At 39.0% G+C, this 23,549-nt stretch overlaps 1 protein-coding gene across 3 annotated transcripts in view; it reads right to left on the minus strand.

Moving 5' to 3' along the window:
- The window catches only part of glis1a (GLIS family zinc finger 1a), a 40,523-nt gene extending 17,433 nt beyond the window's left edge, over window positions 1-23,090 (minus strand). Inside the window, exons 1-2 of one of the 3 annotated variants that reach the window (XM_079349477.1) lie at window positions 22,981-23,090; window positions 6,374-7,509 (exon numbers count right to left, since the gene is read on the minus strand). In XM_079349477.1, coding sequence (XP_079205603.1) covers window positions 6,374-7,285 — 912 coding nt within the window. In that variant the 5' untranslated portion in view covers window positions 7,286-7,509; window positions 22,981-23,090. The remainder of the gene's footprint in view (window positions 1-6,373; window positions 7,510-22,980) is intronic. The other 2 variants (XM_079349476.1, XM_079349478.1) reach the window with 2 other exon arrangements.
- Window positions 23,091-23,549: the final 459 nt, after the last annotated feature.

The following is a 23,549-nucleotide window of genomic DNA, read 5'->3' on the forward strand; positions in this document are numbered from 1 at the left end:
CACAGGTAAGATTCAGACCCTGGACGACCGCTCTCAAGGACTTAACCCCTAAAATCTGTCATTTCATTGGACCTTTAACATAATGTCAGAGCTATCATATGTGTGAGTATAAAGAAACATCTCTATATGACTTTTAATAACTGAAAGAAATATAACCAGCAGTACATTTATCTTCTATTACAAATCACATTAAAATCCTCTCCTAATCTTTTATGCGTTGGCCTGTATCTAACACATAATAAAACCACATTTCACTTTACTGCTGTACATCTCTGTTCCAGCAGAGCTCACTGCTTTAGAGGTAATTCAACAAATTTAAATCATATTAAATCATAAACTCAGCTCATAGCTGATTTCCATATAGAAAACTGGAGCAAAACCACACACGCACATGCACACACACACGCACACACACACGCACACACACACACACACACACACACGCACGCACACACACACACACACCAGCTGTGGTAGGTTCTGTTTAAAGTGTTTTGGTTGGACTTGAGCCAGACAAGAAGCAAATATCAGAGTAGGAAATACGGCGCAGGCTGTACACCAAAGCTTGACAGAAACTCTACCCTTTTCTTTTTAAGATTTAATTTTGGGCATTTCATGCCTTCATTAGAGAGGCAGGTCAGTAGATAGAGTCAGAAATCAGGGCATGGGGTGCACAAACTAACTTCTAGGCCACCTCACCCTGAAACGTTGTCTAATTTGATCTCAGATTTCACAGACTTTCTGTCAAGTGTTTTTATGTTTAAATTGAAATATTTTCCAAGATTTGATTTCAGTCCTGCTGGAGCCCTGAAGAGATGATCACAAGAAAATATATTCACTATTTTTACACTATAGTATTTTGAGGCTAAAAGTAAAAATTAGCAGATTTATCTACCAGTGATTTAGAAGGAAATAATTCTCATCTTCAAAAACAGTGTCCTTAAGACCCAAGATGAAGGCATGGCGTTTTTTTAAAGGATAACATGATGTTTAAATAACATTAATGCCCTGTATTTAAATTTGAAAGCAGTGAGGATTTGTTTCTAAAACGGATGTTTTGCAAATCTTCAAATGAGAAACATGAGAACAATGTGTTTGATCCAAACTAATCCAGAGGAAAATATGGAAACATTTCAGGCTTTTATTAGGATGTGCTAATGAGTCAGTAAATGTCAGTCACCTCATTTAGTTTACAAAGTTCATACATAAAAAAAACACATTACATCATTCTCACTAATTAAGCCAAGATTTAAAATCGCCCTAAATAAGTACAAAATAAACAACTAAAAATTAAAAGCAGTGACTGAGAAATCCAGCCCTCAAACTATTCTAAATACACATCTCTGAATGTTGGCACGCACAGATTATAGATTAAGTCTCTACATGTTGTAGGAAACAAAAAAAAAACAAACAAACAGGTTTAACAACATCTTTAAATGAACTCAGTAGTGAGGACAACAGTTTGAGTTGTTTCAAAGGAAGAAAGACTTAATTCCCCTCTAATCTGTCTTTTCGTATTACCCCATGGCTACTGTAGTTAAAATATTATTCAACAATCAAACAAATGTAACCCTACCCTCACCAATAAATAAGGCTCCTAAATAGAAACAGATTGAGAAAAGTCTCTGACAGAGGAAGCCTTTGAGAGCAGCTTAATTTCAGCTCTGTTTCACTTTATGTTCTTTGTTTCCTCACCAAGACATCTTACAGTACAGCGTCTGTATTAATCCAGGAGAGTCATGTTTCCTTTAGAGATTATAAAGGATTAAAGTTTATTATGCACTTCAAATGTATCAGTAAAATCACTTGTCATGTTTCCAATTCTAATCTTTTGATTTTTCATTGGTTGATGGTCCAGTTATCGAGAAGATTTAGATTGTGCTTGGTGCCTGATTGTTTCTGCTCCCCTCCACAGGGACTGGGAAATTAGCTTTTTATCAAATGTGGTGCATGCAAGACCTCTTCTACTTTTGAGCTCAAATGGATTATTTTATTACACTAAAATCAATCAAATCAGATTAGTGCATTACTTATGGCATCCTCTACAAGTCCCATGAATATGTCAACACCAACAATGGCAAGTGACATCAACTCCTGCAATTACTGCACTATACAGTAATAAATCACAACATGATAGAAAAGATTAGTATGGGTTGGGTTGAGATAAGTTGGGATGTGATGAGTTGGGATGATTTGGGATGGGATGGGATGGGTTGTGATTGGTTGGGATGTGATGGGTTGGCTTGGGAGGGGAGGGGAGGGGAGGGGATGGGTTGTAATGGTTTGAGATGGGTTGTAATGGTTTGAGATGGGTTGTAATGGTTTGAGATGGGTTGTAATGGTTTGAGATGGGTTGGGATGGTTTGAGATGGGTTGTAATGGTTTGAGATGGGTTGTAATGGTTTGAGATGGGTTGGGATGGTTTAGGATGGGTTGGGATGGTTTGGGATGGGATGGGTTGTGATTGGTTGGGATAAGTTGAGGTGGCTTACTACATTAACAAGTTCTCATCATAAATGCAGTATTAATTCATCCCATTGAACACATTAGAAAGCTATGCTATCAGGAGCAACTTGGATTGACCATGGACACGACGACATGAGAATTGTAAGAGCTGGGATTGGACCGCCAACCTCCAGTTGAGAGACAATCAACTCGAACACAGATCCACAGCCATCCTAATAATGTGTTTCTTGTCATAAAGGCCATCAGAAGGAGTCATACTGAAGTTAGATGAACAAGGTTAAATCTGTCACGAGCCCTTTAATGTTTGGCACCATTAATTTGAATCACATGGGTCAGGACCATGTTATAGTGCCATATATGTGTCGCTCTAAAGAGCAGTCACAAACAACCTGAAAATAATCCCAAGTGAAAGGGCTCTTTACCTCTGTTTGCTAAAAAAACAGTGCCCACATGTTAAAGCTAATTACAGAATCGTTTTACAAACATGAAATTTGTGGAACCCTTTCAAAAATGTATAGTTTCAGGAGCAATTGACTTGAAAGACAGGCATAGTGGAGTAAATACCAAAAGAAAAATAAGACCCTGTTGGTTCTGGTCCTTTAATGGGATTTGTTGACAGATAGGAAAATATACAACATCCAAAGATTTATCCTTTAATTCTATCTAAATGTCATTTCAGCATCATAAATTATGAATGATTGCTCTACCACTGGGATTTCAAAATGCTTTGGGAACATGTGTTTACAACCTGAACAACACCTGTCTGATCTGAGGCTCGACATTACGAGCTGGTAAATACAGCTGAATTCATTAACAAACACTGACTGCATTCATGAGAAATACATTTTCCATTGCAGCACCAGAATGACTTAATTTACATGTTTTGGACTGAGCACATTATAAAAAATGAAATAACGTGACTCACATGGTTCAAGTGTGTCTAATGATGATGTTTTTTCAAAGATGTCGATTTAATTTTATTACCGTAAATTCCGTACTATTGAGCGCACCTGGATATAAGCCGCACCGGCTAAAAATAAGTAAATAAATGTATTTGTACATATATAAGCCGCACTTGATTATAAGCCGCAGGTGTCCACGCTATAACAAGAGCTATTTACACAGACGTAGGCTACCGGTAACATCCGCAAATACTGTAGCGTCCGTACGGACGTTAAAGGACGACGAGAGCGTTCAAATAATAACTTTTAATAACCCGATCACTGTCGGCCGTGACCACGCCGTTTACAGCGGAGAACAAAACCATAACTTGCTGTAACAATCCAACTCTCTCCCCCAGCGTTCTCTCATACAGCCACTCAACACGTTCTCGCTGGTGCATTCACTGACTCTCCACATAATCGGAATTATGAACACATTATCAACTACTGACTTTACAACATGAACCGTTACAATACGAAGCCTAGCCGACGGTGTCTGTAACACGGCTGATGAAAAAGATGACCGTAATATATTTCACAAGAAAAAGTCCATCCATTCACTGCCTCAGAATGACTTCATTACTCACTTCCTCAGTCTCTGTTGTTTCTGTCAGTGTCATCTTAACGTGCAGCAGCTCTGTTAGCTTCTTTGACAGCCAGGTCGATCGCCTTTAACTTGAAAGCTACATCATATGTATTTCTCCGTGTGTTTTCCATGATGAGGGTGCGTGCATGAAGCGCAAAATGACTGATATTAAGATCCGACGTGACGAAGTCAAATGTTTTTGCGGCAGAAGCTCATTGTCCCCCATAAAAAATCCATGCATTAGCCGCACCGGAGTAGAAGCCGCAGTGCTCGAAGTGTGAGAAAAAAGTAGCGGCTTATAGTCCGGAATTTACGGTAATCTGTTTGGAAGCAACTCTCCACAGTCATATATTTACAAGCTGGCAGCAGATTAGGTCATTTTAATGAACTAATTCACTTAAATAGGAAACGTGTCCTTGAGTGCAAATTTCTGAATTATTAATCGGAGTCTTGAGTTGCTGACAGCAGCTGAGTCGCTTGGGAATTACACTGAGACAGTTAGTCACTGTCAAGGTTGAGGATTTGGAAACAAAGTCACCAGATGAACGGGCTCAAACAGAAGAAGACGTGTTTGTAAAAATCCGACTTTATTTTTTAAGACTAAATGTTTCTTCTTTTGTTGTATTCTCTTATTTTATGTGCATGTTTAAATTTCGTTTGTACAAGCTGTTGGTTTTGAATAATGACATTTATCACACACACAAACACAACCACAAAAACTACACCTCGTGTTTTCCACTCAATATTCTGTTATTTTTAGGAGTTCAGCACACAAACAGCAGCAAGCAGCTGTACATTAAACATTTAAATGACAGTAAAAGACAGTAAGTATTGTCATAAGATTAACTGTAAAAAGACAGAAGGGGACATTAAATAAAAGGAAACACACAGAGATAGCAAGTACTGCTTTCTCCACAGGGGACATCAACATTTTAAAGTTTCATTAAATTGTTTAGGTGGTACTTAAAGTAACGTCATACTTTTTAGCTCCAAACACCCATTGACTGAATTACATAGCTTACTTCTGTCCGTTTTGTACAGTAACCCTGTAGGCTTGTGAAGGGTGAATACTGTGTTGACAACCATCTACTTTATTAGTTGTTCCTAAGGCAAGGCTGGTAACCAAGGGCGACCAGACTTTTGCCATCAGAGGCCCTTAGATGTGGAACTCCCTGCCTGAGGACATTAGGCTTACAACCTTATTACCTGTTTTTAAATCTTTGCTTTAAACATGTTTTATATGGGAAGGACTTTTAAAAGGATTCATGGGCAATTTTTGTACTTTTATTTTTTTATTTTTTATGCATTCTGTAAAGCACTTATAACCTTGTGTAGATATGAGCTTTATAAATAAAGTTGTTAACATTATTGTTACTGTTATTATAATTACAGTATAGGTAATACACCTATTTTTGACAATTACTTCATACAATCTCATTTTTAGAAAACCTGATATACCCCTTCAAGCTCTTAAGCAAACAAATGAACAGTTTGTTTTTGTTGGATTTTAAAGATAGGAAGTAGCTGTTACAAAATTATTTAACACCCCTGCTCTTGCTTGTACCATGGTGACCATAGGTGAAAAAACTTTGAAAGTAGCTCTAAGTGTCTCCAAGTGTGAATTTATTTGTGTTAAATTAGCAAAAAATAATGTTTATTTAGCAATAAGTTAAATGCCATTATCAGAATAAGCACACAGCCATCTGCAGGTTTTCTGCAAGTGCTCACGGCTACAGACACATATTCCATTCATTGAACACAGCCACTTCCCTCTGGTATGCATGAGTAAGGGAAACCTGTCAAGACGAAAGGAAACCGTTTGATCATCTCTCTGTCTAACAGGCTCTTGATCATCGGCTGCTCAGTCTGAGAAAGCAACAGCGACTGTAAGCAGGTTTGTTGCCTTCCAGACCTAGTCAGAGGTCTATTGGGCCTTGAACCTTGAGAGACTACTTAACTGAAAAAGTGCAAAGTAGATTAAAAAGTACAAACTGAAAAGATCAAATTAAATACAACAATTAAAAGCATTTGTTTTGCTATACTTGTTGAATTTCTATTTACTTTCTAACAGCAAGAAATTGATCAAATTCTTGGGGGAAATGTTATCTCTCACTCTCTCAGTACTGCTTTAATTCCATACAGTCTTTTCACTTGGACTGAATTTAATGACTGTATGGCTAACCTGCCTGTCTAATGATGTACCGGCTGACTTGCACACTCTGCATTTGCAAGCTAAAGCTCGCAGACTAGTTGCTTAAGTGTAGCTTCAAAATGTAATGTTACTTATTTAGGGTTGACAATGATGTGCTGTGCCCCTTCTTTGGTTCTGCTCTAATAAAATGTTATTTTTGATTGATGAGACAAAGGTAGAGAAACTCACCATGCATTTGTTGGGTTTTTCTCCAGAGTGGACCCTCATGTGGATGAGCAGCTTGTATCGCGCGTTGAAGGGTTTGTGTCGTCGCACACAGCCAGCCCAAAAGCAGGAGAACTCTTCCCCTTTTCGCTGGTCGATGTGCACCTTCTCGATGTGCCTCACCAGCTCCTCCTGGCTGTTGTAATTAGCACTACAGTCGATCCAGTGACACATCTGCTCCTGTTGGTCCACAGAGGGTTCCTGTCTTACAGGTCTGTTGTGTCCTGGGTAATGAAGCTGCGTGCTGTCCTGACTGTCAAGACTTTGGAGGGAATGGCCTGCTTGGAACGGCTCCCCCTGCTGATGATTAATTTGAAATGGTTCCCTCTTACATGGTGAGAAATCATCTGCAGGCTCTTGTTTGATGGTATGATACTCGTCCTGTAACTTTTGTTGTTGATGAGGAGTCTTGTTGCCCCTGGGTGCATCAGAAAGAGGCAAAGATGATGGGAAAAATAAAGAGGAAGAGGAGGTGGAAGATGGTAGAGAGGATGGTGGAGAGCCAAAAGGAGGAGATGTGGCACAGCTTGTGAGCATGTAGGACAGAGGGAGGGACGGCCGGGGGTAACAGCTGAGTCTCTGGCTGTCGTCTTTAGGTTCTCTATTTGCTGTGGTAGCTAAGTCCTCCATAGTCTTATCTATGTGGGCTCCTGCTGTCTTACAGCTGAGCAGGGAGGTGAGGTCCCGGCCCAGCGAGGACAGGGACATGGAAGTCCTGGGGAGATAACACACCCCCACACCACCTGAGTGTATCGAGGGCTGGCAGAAGCCACCAGAAGACAGCGGCGCCTGAAGCTCCTCAGCATCCTCAAAAACACTTCCAAAACCAGGAAGGGTCAGCTGGACATCTGGAGGCCCAAGGTCAGGGGGCCACATCCTGGGCCCTGCTTGCTAGCAACCAACAAGAGATTATTTTAGCAGAATTCTTGATGTAATAGTTTCATGGATCCATTGGATGTAGCACCCTTAACAGCATCTTTCAGTTCGCAAATGTAATCAAATGGGATATGTTTTCAGCAGCTGGCATCTTCTCTTTTGTGTCCCGGGGATTTGTAGTCGTCTGTCATTTGTTCCAAAGCGAGTCAGTCATCGCTCATGCACTGTGGGAGACAGAAACCAAACCCAAATGAGTCATCTAAAAACAAAAAAAATGATAATACAAAACACTTTCTGCTAAAGATCACAAAACAGCTTTTTTAACCAGAGGCTGATATCATTGTAAATTAACAGATAAAAGCGCTAGTTTGAACTACTTTATACGACTGCTCAACATTCAACTTTTAACTTTTAATGTTTAACTTAGTGTGACTCCCTCTCCTAAGGGTTACAAGAAACATATGGGTTTCTTAATATGATTATTATAAGAGGCTTAAAAACACAATTTAGTGCTTGTACCAGTCTGCATCCACCCCCCACATCACCCTATTAGCATCCCCCCTCTCGTCAAAATCTGGTGCCGGAAGTACCCATGATGCAATTCAACCCCCCATAGATCATTCAGAGATGTAGGTGTGTTGTGGTCGAAGCAGCTAACATAGCATTAAGAGCTTTAAGCACAAATGCAGCGAGTTACAGAGTTCTGGTAAGCTCATCTCTTTATCTCTCCACACTTCTCAGACTTTGTGTTTTTCAAGCTTGTATCTGACAGAGCATGACTCAGGTGACATCATCTCACGCAACTGATCAGACTTAAAACAGCTTCCCATTGAGCCACAGCAGCATTTACATAACGTTGTTCATATTAGTAAAACTACTCCTCTAGACGTCTTTACACACTTGAATGTAAAAAGTACTGGGAGTGGAGCAGCAGAGTAAACATACCAAACAATGTATCTCACCACTGTCGTGAACTGGTTCAATCTGAACTCTCTCTGGATGGATTTACGGCTATTTTGTGAAACTCGAGTATGACTCAGCTGCTGTGAAAATTTGCCATGCTGTGTGAAGAGTTGAAACACACGACTCCAAATGTGTCACACTCAGTTAAATGTTTTCTCTTATTTCCATTCATCTTCAACACTGTGTTCAATCATCAAGAACAAACGAAGCAAGATGACCAGCAGAGAAGGTCCCAGATGAAGTCAAACCAAAACAAACAGTGTGTCCGACCCCCTTGTCAGCAGGCTTCAATCACACAACTTTTGTGTGCGACGCCGCTGCATTTGTTTATTTGGTTTCCTTAGAGCTGCTGTAACGTTTCTGCAGGAATTACGGCCACCCCTGCAGCAAACAGCCAGGCGTTGTGTGGCAACTGATTGCCTGGAACCTGGTCCATGTGCCTATTCACAGAGAAAGAGTAGTGTAGCACATCTCTCCAGTGGCCCTGTGATGCAGGAGAGGGTGGCTGGAAAGTGGCCGATAAAATATGAACTACTCCTGTCAAACACACACACACACACACACAACAAACACACACACACAACAAACACACACACAGTAGCTGTACTGTGAAAAAAGTCCTTGACTTTTTATATCCTTTGTCCTCTGCCCTACGTCAGATATTAATTTACAACAGGATTCTCGTCACGTGTCATTAGACACAGGAAAGGTTCAATGAGATTTTATGTGGATTGTTTTTTTTTTATGAGACATGGCTATGACGAGAAGTAAGTTCGCTTCTGTAGTTATATTAGCTGATGAAGGCGTCACTAAGTGTAGGTTCATGCCCGTTGTTTCCTGGTATAGTCTGGTTTATAGTTTTACGATTCTTCCCGTAAATTGCTGGAGTTCCCCCCCTCACCCCCACCAAAGTCATGTAGCAGAGCATTCATGGGAACTGTGGTTGAATCTTAATTAGAGAGGTTGGGATGTGTTTCTGTGTTGACAAGTTCACCAGTAATAAGGATACTTGTGTAGCAGAAGTGGTTTGGTATAGTTGAAATATGATAATTGCAGCTTAGTACCTGTAGGATGAGAGAGCTGAAACCTTTATCAGAGTTTTGAGACTGTGAGGCCACAGTTGCAAACTAAATATGAAGTTCACAGGAATAAAAAACAAACCAACAACTTCTGATAAATAATCCACAACTGGTTCATTTTTAGCATCACTGCATGGCTCATAAACATCCAGCTGAGTGAAACCCAGCAGCAAATATAGCAAAAAAGAGGGATGTTTTTTCAGCACAGTCTTCTCACAAACCACCCTGGTCATCTTCCAGAAAGAAGAGTCAGACAGTAAAACTAAGAAAAGTGTCCCACAAAGCCTCAACTGAGCATGCAAACTGTATAAAATAGCAGGCGCATCTCATGTGGTGTCTTTTAAAGATTCACTTGCTGAGGCTAGCTAAACACAGCTGTGGCATTTCAGGACAAGCAAATGTGTACTTGTCTCAACAATAAGCACTCTGCTTCTTGAATTACAAAACTTTTTTTCTGTGCTTTTTGGTTCAGCTGAAAAGTGAGAGAAAATAAAGAACCTCACTGAAACAGAACATGCGAACACAGACAACCTTCAGTTTTCCAGTCCAACCTTCCTGAATAATCCTGGATGGTGTTACAGAGGCGTCAGGGAGGATCAGTAGTAACAGGAGGGCTCAAGCAGACATCGCACTGAATCACAGCTGAACTTCATCACAGGCTAACGTTTGAATCTCTTACATGTCTCGATATAAAATTAAACATTATACAGGAATATAATGCCCTTTTTATCTTTTACCTATGATGTGTGCACACTAGTGCTGTCAAGAAAATGTCAATATACAGTAAAAAAAAAAGTGTAAAAACTTAAAGTGAAAGTCCTGCATTCAAAGACTGGTGTATATAATTCAAGAGTTCAGTGCATTGTGCAATCATACCCCGAAAATCAAATGTTTATTTTTGAGTTACTATGTGAAAAAATGTTTTGTGTCTTTTGTGTTGTGTCAGTATCGTACCAATAGATTCACACAAACAATCGATCAAAAGTAAAGTAATCCTCAAAGTGAAGAACACATGATCATTTATCAGTCTGGTGTTCAAAGCTTCTGCTGCTGGCCCAACAACAACAACAACAACAACAACAACAAGCTTCAGCCTTTGGATTTAGAAATCTGATCTTTATTCTAAAGTCAGAAAAAAGCCTGACAGTTTTAACCTTAAATAAAAGGTATGAGAAATAACACACCAAGATTTCATATCAGATTAGACCTTGTAGGTCGCTCTCTTTTCTGTGTAAACATTATGAAGGTAAATCTGTCTTTGTATGAATGCATGTACAACTGGTTTTCAGCATGAAGTAGACTTGCAGTAAGAGACCAATCAGATACATGGATATAGGACCTTGTGTCTCCAGGTGCATCTAAAAACTGAAATACAGCGCTTTTTTATTACATTTTTACATAATCAGATCATATGAGGTTTTATGAGTTTGGAAATGAGAACAAGCACTGTAAAGCTGAGTTTTTAGATTTTTAAATACATGGGGAACATTTTTGAGGGGTAGGAATACCCTCAGGTGCAATATATTTGAGGTTAGTACAATATGTTTGCAACAGAACAAAATCTCATAAATGTGGGCCTGGCTGTCCATGAAAGAATACATGTAGAATAGCTCATTAGATTCACAAATGTGTCACTTTGGTTTTTCAGAGTGACATGAGAGCCTTGTATCCTGGTGACAGGGAAAGTTGGCTGCTCGGGGAAAGTTTACACTTCACTTCATAATTTGTGCCTCAGGGCCTCCACTGTTGAAAAAATAGGTTAATCCTGTGAAACCAATTTTGAGAACTGTGACTAAGCCAACAAATCACATTTTACTCTCCTCTGTGGTCATTAACCTTTTTTTTTTTTTTCATCCAAGGGAAACTGAATTAGGAGCACTTCCTTTTCTTCTTTGTCGCCTCTTTGACATTAAAACAGACACACATGTAGATTCAAACATTTTATAAAGTTTGACAAGTTCAGACAGCTTCCAGCATTTAAAAATTGCACTACAATCTGTATCGGTCTTGAGAACGGTAACATGTTGGCTCAGACCTCACTTGTAGGATTAAATGACAATCCTGGCATTTAAATGTATCAGCCCACAACATATACAGTAGTAACTGTCATCATATTGTTATAGAGCCCCTTTAAACCTCCTCCACTACTGAAGCAACAGCTTACATTGAATTAAGCTGTTATTGTCTTAGTATGACATCACACAACAAGTTCAACAATTAAGATCTTTAATTCTGGTTTTGGACATTTTGCACAAAACCTTTTCTGTGTCAGCTTTTAGGAAATCAGCGCACACTTTATCGTTTCACAGCTTACATATCACACATTCATCCTTGTTAAATATTTCAGGGAGGACAGATCCACAGCAGAGCTTTTAAAGTCTTTCCACAGCGAGGATCAAACACTTTGCTGAGTTACTGTTTGAATACATATCTGCCTGCTGTGGGACTAACAGCTGGATTTTCTGTTCACACTCTGGGAGTTCAATCGAGGCCGGACTCTTCAAGGGCACGTAGAAGAGTTTGTCCATTTGAAAACATCTCTTTGTACTTTGCGATGATGGATGTGCACAACAACTCTACAAAATCTCCTGTTTTCGTTCAGCCTTTCGACCACTGTAAAAATATCAACGTGAGCGGTCAAACAGCTTGAGCTGAGAAACTTCAACAATAGGATCATGTGTTGGAGCCTTCTGAAACTCGTATTTATACTGAGTGAAGAGGCCAAACCTGAAGCTGCTGACCCGACACTTAAAGCTATACACACTTTTTACACTCAAAAAACTACATAGACGACAAAGGAGATTAATGTGAATAAAGTAAAAAAGGCTGAAGAAAGTTTCAAGCTGTAATCAGAAGGAGACAAAATAAATGAAATGATACTGCAAAAATTAAAGATATAAATTAATAGTTGCTATCCTGACCTCGATACAACCAATGAGAAGGCAACAGCTGAAACAGACGATGATGACCTATATGAGATATGATCATTTTATTCTTAAGTTAGGATAAGATGGATTGTGAGATTGACAGACTGGTTGGTGCACCATCTGCAGTAATGCAGACGTTGTGCCAGCCTGTCGGGGTGAAGAGGAAGCTGAGCCAAAAGGCAAAGCTTTTGATTAACCAGTAAAAACGTCCAACCTCCATCCCTCTCCTATGGCCATGAGTTTGGATAGTGACTGAAAGTATAAGATCACAGATGGAAGTGTCTGAAATAAGTGTCCTCTGACGGATGTCTGGACTCAGCTTTAGAGATGGTGAGAGGAGGTCAGACATGTGGAGGGAGCACGGAGGAGAGTTGCCGCTCGCATCAAGAGAATCCAGTTGAGATGGTTCAGGTATCTGAGAAGGAGGCCTCCTCGTGCACTTCTTTTAGAGATCTTCTAGGCATGTCCGACGGTGAGGAGACCTCTGGGGAGATGCAGAGCTAAATGGAGGGATTTCATTCATCCCATCTGGCCTGCGAAAGCCTTGGAATCTCCCAGGGGGAGCAACATAATGTTGATTGTTATGTTGTTTTGTCTTTATGTTTTTCTAACTCAGATCTAAATTAAAAAAAAAGGATTTAGAATGTTTTAGAGTGCATGGGGGAAAGATACCAAAATATGCATAGTGTCCTTCTGTTGATGTGAAGCGGACGCTCCCAGTTCGGGAAAGTTTAATGACTCTAGCGTAGGAGTCTGTTACTTCTCCCCATTCCTCGATTACTCTGCTGATATGATGTAAACAGCTCTACGCAGTTCTCCACTGAGCTGTCAATTATGGCTTTTTATGACATCAAATCACTAATCAAAACTAAGTTAGAGGAGTGAACACCTAAACATAAACAAGCATAATAAGACGTCACTTTAAGGACAGAAACAATGTTTAAGAAAGATCAACCTGTCTGTTAACATATTGGAGGCAGAACTTATCAAAGCCAATCATTTGGGGGAGCTCCAGAAGTGTTGCCTTCACCTTTGGGGAGCTGTCATGTCTTCCTTTTTTTAAAGTCTTTGTTTCAAATGTGATTGATGATTTATGTCCAGTGTTTAGAATCATGTCACCAGCCTGATTGTCAGTGTCTCTGCCTCGGAGGGTCTTTCAGCTGAGATGAGTCGGCCAATCTTTATATGCGGTCAATGTTTGCAGTCATTGAAGTCATCTAATTGTTTTCTATCTGCTCTATCCATTTCACTTCCAAATCCGTAATACTGCAGGCTACTTTGTTGTGCTTTTAGCCAGAAAAAAAAAAAAATCTTTGGCACTGTTCAAATTTTCGGAGTCAATTTGGGTCGCAGTGAACTCAGTGGGAGCAGGTGAATAACACAGTCTCATGTTGCTCAAAATAAGAGCTGTTATTGGATCCGAATTCATGCATGTAATGTTAGAAAGAGGCTTCATTTACTGTTAACTTTAGATACAATGATCCTCCAGAGGTTCTTCCTCTCTGGTGAGATCATTCGTGCTGCAAACAGTGCAGCGAGTAATCTGTAACTGGACCACTGAGCGAACAGCAGAGTTCTCTCTACATTGGGCTCTTGACTTTGTTCTTCTTCTCTGGTACATTTCAGGGGGTAACGTTGTCTTTTTATGCTATTGCATCAACCCTTTAAAGTAGGGCTGCACGCTATAGGAAAACCACCCCGATATATTTTCTTTCTAGGATTTGAAACACAGAAATTACAGAAAATTAAACCAGAAATGTAAATAGAAAAAACACACTATGTACTTTTCTACATTTCAATGATAAAATAAAGTGCAGTAAATTAACCAATATACAAAGTACGCATATTAGCTATAACTCTGTTTCTGTGCCTGTCTGCTGCAATGTTACAATACCTGTGTTGGCAACAATTCCCTTCTGTTCAAATAAATCCAGTGCCCCCTGTATGCAGGCTCGACCTCATCACAGTGGAAGTGGGTTTGAATCCAACCTCGGCCCTTTGCTGCTTGTCATGCCCCACTCTCTCCTCCCTACATTTCCTCTCTCTTCAGCTATGCAATAAAGGCAAACAATTGTCAAAACTACACAACTTAAATAACTTAAAAGAAAAACAATGTGACCCTGTGCATTTACTGCTCGTTACTTCATCTCCTTCAGCTGAGAGCATGCAGCCTCTAAGAGCACAGCTACAGCTGTCTTGCATGGCTGTGGTGGTTGAGACTTTGGCCACTGATGTGGTCATTGTGGTAAATTCTTAGATGCTATTGACATGGCTACAGTCAATGTATTCTGACTACTGTTTACTGCGCCTATTCAAATCAGCCATGAGAGCATTGCTATGCTACAAAGCCACTGAATCCCACACAGCTTCTATCAGATTAAGTGTGAAGAAATGTGACCACATTGCTTGTGTTGTTGCATCATTACACTGCTTTATCTTAGAATACAATATACTGTTTTTTTTGTACCTGCAAATTTTTTAATTTAATTTTCTCTTTTTTTTTTCACTGCCTCTCTGAAGCCCTGTGTAACTTGTGAAAAAAAACCCTATAGCTAAACTTTATTATTTCATTATTATAGTCTCATGTACAGCAGGTGTAAATTCAATTAATCATTATTGCTCAAACACAATGGACAGCAAGTAAAGTAAGGCTATATCAAAAGGGCTCCTTCCATCTGTAACACTATCTCCTTACCAGCATCTCTGAAACTCACATGATTACTTCATGTTGTGTTCTCTACATATTAATTTTTCATGGGCTGTGGGTTTGTGTGACCATTTCTTGAACAACAGTATCTCCCATGAATCTCTGCTGGTTGATAACTCTTTATCATGCAACTTTAACAAAGATTTTACAACTTGATGACCACTAAGGTGCCTGTAGACAGATTTAAGACCTTTTGAGAAAGTCAGGCTGGATTTTTCCCATTTGTCTCTGGTTTTAATGAAAAGCTAAGTCAACTAGCTTTGTGTTCAGTGCACAATGCGTATAGCCTGAATGATCTCCTGTAACCTTTTGCGTGAATGTTTAATTCCAAACCTTTCACCTTATTTGGGCTTTATAACCGTACAAGTGTTTGTACACTGATGAATCTACTCAAGCAAAGGGTTTAAAAAGAAAGTCCCTTTTCACACTTTGAAATTTTTTTTAAATTCTTTTCTGACTTTTTTTTAAAGCTTAATTACGTTTCGAGATTGTCCATCATTAGGATAAATGATGCAATCCTTTCAAATGTTTGTTATCTTACAGTTCTGAAGGAGGAACATTGTGATGACCTTGATTTAACGTTTTAAGGGCTGATTTGTATAATGGAGGAGTTCTAAGAAAATCTCAGGGTTGACTGAGTCTGTGATTCTGTATAGGGACCCAAAGGGAGATCTCCCTGTACAGTATAAACAGCATCGCCCTTACCCACTAAGTGTTTCCTGCATGCGTTCACAGATCAGCACACCCAAATGTCTCACAGAAATATGAAGGTGGTGGCAGGAAAAGATCCAGATAAAGTCAGGGTGAAAAATGTTGCCATTTGCCCTCACACATGCAGCTCACCCAGATAATTGTGGGAAGTTTTCAGGAGTTTTATGCATGTATAAAAAGGGCTCGTGATCACCAGAAATGGGACTCCTTTTCAGTTATTTTTCTGGTTATTGTTAAAATAAGCCACCTCATTGTCCTGTCTCTACATCGGCTAGAGTGTGGTCACTAACACATATTACATTTCATTTAGAGACAAATACGTTTTTGTTTAATTACTTCTAAATTCTGTCCAAAAACAGGGCGTGGATCCCTTCCTCTCACTCCATCATGATTACCTACCTATCCCTCCATCCTCTCCTCTTGGCAGACCCAAATATTTACAAGCAGGTGTGGATCTGTGAGAAACTTTGACTAAGCGCAGATGGCAGGAAATTCCAGTGAAATGACAGTTGCTCGGCCCAAACCACAAGACAGTATGAGCAGAGCCCATGAAGCCGATACAGCAGGCTTCTATGGACCCGTCTTGGACTTTTTGGCCCGCTAGCTAGTGTCTTGTAACAGGAGCAGCTTCACAAGACGTCTGTTAAATCTCTTCAGCGATGGATTGAGTCTGGAGTGGAGGGTACTGACGAGTTCCAAAGTGTCTTTCCAAACAGATTTTGGGTGGTATATCTGGTCAGTGAAACCTTGTTCAAACTGATTGTGTTTCACATCTAATGGCTTTTTTTTTTAATATAGCCTTATGTTTTGTGAAACATTAGTATTCCTGCCAAATATGATTAAGCAACATCAAGGTATTTTTCAGCTCTTCATGCAGCCCTATTTCTGATGTCGTGGAAAGTTACTCTCTAAACAACTTGCAGAGAAAACGGTGTTAATGAGGGCAATTAAGGATCTGAAAACCCAGCGAGGTCCAACACCAACGAAAATGAATTTCGAGATTCATTTATTTTCCTGCATATATTCCCTGCACTGTTGATGCTGAGAAGTGCTTTAACTGACACATCACATCTTCAGAAAACAAGACAGCATCAAGGGCCAGCGCCCCTCTGCAAGGTAGTCTTATTACATCTAGATCTGAAACACAAGGCTTCAGGTTAACTTCAAGACATTCAAGGCCTCTTAAAAAAAAAAGGGAAATATAGACTTCCAAGCGAGAAATGAGAGGAGAAAATCAAACAGAGGGATTACATCTGCATTGAAAATTACAAGTCTTTATTTAGATTAGTTAAATATGGATCTGTATTGTAGTTTGTTACCTAACGTTATCGTGTTACCTTGCTTATTAAAGGGGCAGTACTAGATTCAGGTTAGGAGACATCCACACAGAGTGAACCAGCAGCAGTCTTTTATTACAGTCTTTTATTATTAGTCTGCTCATGTTACTGAAAATGTCAGATGAGATAAAGTCATAAAAACTCTTGTAAAACTGAGCTATAATAGTTTACACTAATAGGAGAGTCTTTCAAATAAGAAGCTGACTGTTGTAAAAACACAGCTAGTTTACCTTGAACTGGGCTAGCACAGGGACAGGCTGAAATCATACATCCTCCGGAACTGACTGTGCTTTATAGGAATGAGGGTAGCGTGTTTTGAGATGCCCACAATGTTAAAAGTGAACTCGGTAGGTGAGTAAAATGTTGATGCAGCATGCACCAGCACATGCACGTGTGAGTGCAAAAGTAATCTGAAAAGATCATTATTATAGAGGAGAATACCAAGAAAGCTCGGACTGTTACAATTGTTCCTCCACAACCTCGATTTTCTGCCAAAACATCCTTCTTTGTAACCCTATCTTCAATATTTCTGTACTCAAACTTTAAAATTGAAAGGAGCCATTTGTGTGCCTCCTTCGTTGTATTCTGTGAGGCGTTATTAATCTTGTTAATTCAGTTGCTATATTTGTTATTCTTTTGTGTGACTTTAAGGTGGCTCCCAGTAATAATATTTAAACATCACAGCAACAACTCTCTCGACATTAAATTGAGCCCTCTTTTAAGTGTCCAACTCTAATTCATGCAAAAAAAGCAACATCTGCTGCTACCGTGACCTCATGCCCAGTAGGGCATACACTAAAAAAACCTTAACGTTCAGGACTGTTTCACTTTGTTACTTTTTTATTTAACCAAAATGAATGTTGAAAGACTTTGTATTGCTGTTGTACTAATTTAATCAGTCTTTTCTTTTCCTTTGTTGCTGCTGCAACTCCAACCTCCCCCTGAAGACCTCATGGGAAATAAACTAATTAACTCTATTGAATTACTCTTTTTTTGTGTTTTATATCTTCAAAAAACTTCAGAAGAACAAAAAAAAAAAAAAACAACACTAGCATAATGGTTTTACTTTAAAATAAGGGGAAACAAACTAGCTACATATTTTGCAATTACACGACTCACAGCTCTCTTTTAATAATACGAGCCTGAACGATGAATCGGTCAGCCGATATCGACATAACTAATTTAATCGTGGATTTGCGTGGCTATCACTAGATTTATTCAGGGAAACCAATCAAATAGCATTTTATTTAAGTATTATTGTATTACACTAGTAGTTCTCTTTCACCAGCAGAGGGCGCTATATGCATTACAACAAGCATCATCACAGTGTTGAGCGCTGATGCCCGTAAATAGGCAACTATTTTCTAGTTGGCTGACCATTTTGTCTTTGTTATAAATCTTTTCCACAAGTGCTTGATAACCGTAATTAAGGGATCAACACAATGATTGTTTATATCTATCTCTCCAGATTGAAGATTAATCTTAGAAAGCTGTCGGCCGATATATTGGAATCTGATTTTCTTCTTCCCCTAACAACGATCTCAGTATAGTTCTTCTGCTTCCATTTAAAGGCACAGATTTTATGGTCTCTGTTTAATAAAGTTACAATATATGTAGCCATAGACTGTATAAACACAAGAACAACAAGTTGTTTCAGTTACATCACCCATCAGTTTCTGAAGAGGTGTAATGAAGGCTAATGATGACGAGCTATTCAGCCAATCAAGAGGCAGGCAAGAGAGACTTGAGGCAGGTTGATTAAATATCTTGGTTGCTGAAATAGCTTGTTAAACTTGCATAATCCAAATGATCAAAATGTGAGAAAACCCACAATTTCAGATCAGTAATGGGATTTGGCTCTTATGAAGTTTAACGTTTTGGCAAACAGCTAACATACTAACCTGTCAGCCGCCCCCCTTGATATGCCTAATTATAAACTATCCTTAACATAGTTCAAACGGAAGACAAAAAAAAAAACACTGCCCAGTTTTGACCCATAAAGAAATGAGCTAGATATCAGAGCTCTTCTTTTCACCAACAACATTGTTCCTGGTATTCAAACATGATTATGTTGGACCATTATGGGGATTCATTGGCTTTTGGGGCCAGTCTCAAGTGGACACTTGAGGAATTTTCACACTTCAACAACGGCTTCATTTACTAACAATGACGGTTGCAGTTTGATAAGATTGTAATCAAAGTATTTGTCCCGATTAAACATTGTCGGGAACATTGGGAATATCAATACACAACCCAAAAGAACTTAGACCACATATCGATATGTTTCATAGAGCTTTTAATGCAGAAACATTATTTATATCTTTATCTAAATAACCAATAGCAGCTGGGTAAAATGCTTCTGAACATTTTGCAGTGCTTTTGCTTTTCATTCAAACATTTGGCTGCATTTAGATTGCTTTTAAATGCTGGACAAGAGCTTTTTATGTTATGATTATATTCTAGTACTGTTTTATTTTTTAAGAATGTAAATGATTATCCTCCCAAAAAATAAACAAATCATTCCGACTGATGAACCCTTAGCCTGCAGCTAAAATACAAAATCAAATCAAAACTAAAGGCCTACATACATACACGAAATCGTTTTAATACATTTGTTTTCTTTCAAGTATTGTGAATAAACCCCCAAACAGCAATCTGGAATTTATAAGCACAAACTACCCCTCAATGTAATAATTGGAGCTTTTCTAAAACCACTTATTGACTGGACAAAAAAGAAACGCTCTCAGAGCTAAGATGATTTTCCAAGTTAATATGATTTAAAAAGACACTGGCCTACAGTTAATACACACCAGAAACTATGTTGAAACAGTTACCTCTGATACATGCAGCGGGTCAGATTACCCAGCTGTGTCACCCTTGGGTGTTGCAAAAGAGCACGCACCTCTAGCCAGGAATAATATTTCTGAACCAAACCGAAATGAGCTCTGCTCGTAGGGCAATCACAGTTAATGTCCGTGAAAGGTATGTGGGGACCGGGCAGATGTTTAATAAAACAAAAAATCAACAAAAAAAACAAGTGACGAAATATTTCATCAGCATGCTGAACACAGGCAGGGTTGTCATAAAAGTGCAGGTCTAACTAGCATGAGATCGGATGTGACAAATTCAGACTGCGGGCTGTTTCTACAAAGACATGATTACAAATATTTATGTAGAAGAAAGCAAATTTGTTTTTTTGCCTCACACTAATACGTCCCATATGATCAGACTTTCTGAGTGACTTTGAACCTTTAATTGAACATTAGCTCATCTTGTTGTACGTAATGTAAACAGGAGTATTAAAGGGGTATTACTTACTAAGCTATGACTTTGAATGTCATCTATTCTTGGCCACAAGAGGGATGAGCAATAACAAGATGTGTCTATCCAAATACTGCTTAATTTGTTTAAAGCAATTTCCTCAAGTTTCCATCAGCATCTTTAATGCCAAGAAAGGTGCAACGAAAGCTAAATAGGGACACATTCGCTTGAATTCAGACAATGACCCACCTGCTTACAAGTTGACCCACTTTAGAAACATAAGATATTTTTCTGTTTACTGCCATTTGGGCCTTTCTAGTTGTGGTAGTTTGCTCAGTTTTCACTCCATCCGTATTTTTACAACACAACAGCGTAATATTGGTGTTGCAATGTGAAGCAGGAGATGCATGACACAAACAGCAGGGGCTTGACATGAACACACACACACACACACACAGCACTGGTCAAGGCATAACAGGCCATACAATCCCAACTTGAGCTGGACAGGTAAAAGGGCTACTGTTAGGAAGCTTTGCTCTGCGCACAGAGCTCTGAACATGGCAGATGTTATAAACTATGCAAAGAAGACAAAAAGAGCAGCAATGACTCTAATTAAATCAAAATGTCACAAGATATTTTTAGAATTCTTGCAGTGCACAAAACAAGCATTCAAGATAAACTGTAGGTAGAATGCAGTTTTGGAGGGCAAAGCCAGGCTCGTCTTTCCCTTATTTAGAAATATAGCGCCCCCTGTGGACAAATCACTTTTTTCTTAGCTGAATGTACTGTATAATTTGTAAGTACATCGTGTTTGTCAACAAAGCCATGTCATCCTGTCATCCTTTCGTTTTTACAGTCACATGTATTACTCGTCCACAATCTTTTCCATGGTAAATATACAAATATTTTTCTTTCAGCATTAATCCCTTCCTCTTACATCTACTCGCTTTATACATTAAATATAGCTATATAGAAACAGTCCCTGACTCTAAATGATGAAAGTCGTGTTTGTTTTTTCAGGCTATGAAGAGACATTAGTAATAATATCAGGGCTGAATAATAATCATAACTGAACAAAAGTGCCTCATGAGCTACCAGTGTACTGAAATAAAGCAGCAACATCTCCACTTTTTGACCTCGGTTGAAGTGTTCCTCTACTGAAAAAGCCTTTAATAGTAAAGACTCAAGCTTTTTTCGTATCATTTTAATCGGCTATCTTCAAGGTCATTTTAATGAAAAGTCCACTAACTCACTTGTTTGGGGTCTGACCTCAACACACAGCCAACCCTCTTTCTGTCTTACCAACATGGGGAAGTTGTCAGTCTGTAAAGACGAGCTGCATCAAAATCTCAACGTCTATCCTTTTCCTAGCTATATGTATCATCATCTTCCCAAATGATGCATACATCTGCTTGTCAAAACGGATTTAATCCCCAAATGAAAACCAAGTGATCTGTAAACTGTGTTTTGGGGTTCCAAATTGTACTTGTAGTCAAGCATTTTGAAACAGTTGTTTACATTTTTATAAAACCCACTAAAACTGAAATGCTTTTGTTATTTTCTTCCCCTGGTGCAAATTCAAGGCGAATGTACACTGCCAGGCCAAACAAATGGTTCTGATGCGAAACAAATCTTGGCTTGCTTTTTTTGTCCATCTGAGCACTTGAGCAAACAATCCGAGCATCTGGTGAAATAATTGCTGACTCACTGGTGTTGATCAACAACCTGATCTGCCTCCCGAAGGCATATTAATGTCATTTTGAGCTTTAGGAGACAGTACAAATCTTTTTATTACCTCACATTTTGAAGATGCAATGAGGTAAATGATAACGTTAACTGTGATTCAGCACTTTCTGCACACACCTCTGAGCAAAGGGATCACAGGCAGAGTCCTGTGAATATAAACCATGATTCCCAGCTCAGGCTCCGTGCCAGTGATACTATGAGACTAATGATTAAAACAAGCCTTCTCATCTGTTTGACTTCCAGAAAGCCAGATTTCCACCCCCTGCGCAGTATTTTTCATTCCAGCAACATTACATAAATCAGTGCACAGCAGAGGAGTGGAAAGGAAGAATCCCCTAAGTAATGAGAGGGGGGAAAATATCACAAGGAACCATTTGGGTAAAAGTTTACTACAGTGTGGAGGATATCTAGGCTATTAATTGCTTTCCTCAGATACTTATTGCACAATCAAAACAAGTTCCTGTGTAATCCATGATATAGACATACAATTAGACCTGATTATACCATTAAGCACAAGTGGCCAACCATGTTAAAATATTTTCCTCTAGCTAAGGAGAATTTCCCCCATTAATCATATAGTACTGACAGCTCAGTGGTTGTAAAGCATTTCTGCACATCCTGAATCCACCAACAATGCTTTATCATTTATGCCTCAACTGAATTAACTTTTAGGTTGATGGGCAGATGTTGACATCTGCACTTATATATATATATATATATATATATATATATATATATTTCTCAATTTTTCACCATTCTCAGTGTCAATAGAAAAATGATGTAGTTCTAGCTGAGTAAGCAAACTTGTAAATGCTCTCAGAAAACATACTCTCCAACTAAACGTTGCCTATTTTTACAAACTGAAACAGAGCACAGCTTTCTTCGAAGTCTGCATGTCAACACGATTTTACATTTCAAACACATTCAAAGTGCAGTCACGTAATATGAAGTGTGATATTCTTACTTTCTTTTGCGTCCAGTCATGCTTCCCTCTGCTCGTCGGTATAGGTGTGTGCCTCGCGCTGGTTGCACGCGGATTGTGCTTCCCCCTCTGTCACAGCAGCTCTCTCTAGCTCCGCGAGCTCACTCTGCAGCTGCTTTGCTTTGCTGCGCACGCGCACGCGCACGAACACTCGATCAGAAACGTTTGGTTATACTCTTAATAAACAAAAGATGTGGTGTAGATAATTAAATTAACTCAATGTATGTATTTTTACTAGCCAGCGGTTTGTTTTGAGGTATGCAAACCACGATATTTCACGCTGTTTATATTTCCTGTCATAGTGTTGCTACACTTAAACCTACTTTTTGATAAAACTATCTGTACCTTTACAAGGATATTGTCTCACTTTTTCCCAACAATAATTTTTCATGTAAGTCTCCTTTTATTAGAAGATAAAACATTTTGATTTTTTTGTCTTTAAAAAAAAGAAAAAAGATATTCTTTTATTAACATGTATTTTTCATCAGGTTGGCCCTGTTGAGATGCATAACTTGTTTACCCTATAAGAACCCTAAGGTCAAGACAGTCAG

This window comes from Symphodus melops (assembly GCF_947650265.1).
Source record: "Symphodus melops genome assembly, chromosome: 7".
Classification (NCBI taxonomy): Eukaryota; Metazoa; Chordata; class Actinopteri; order Labriformes; family Labridae; genus Symphodus; species Symphodus melops.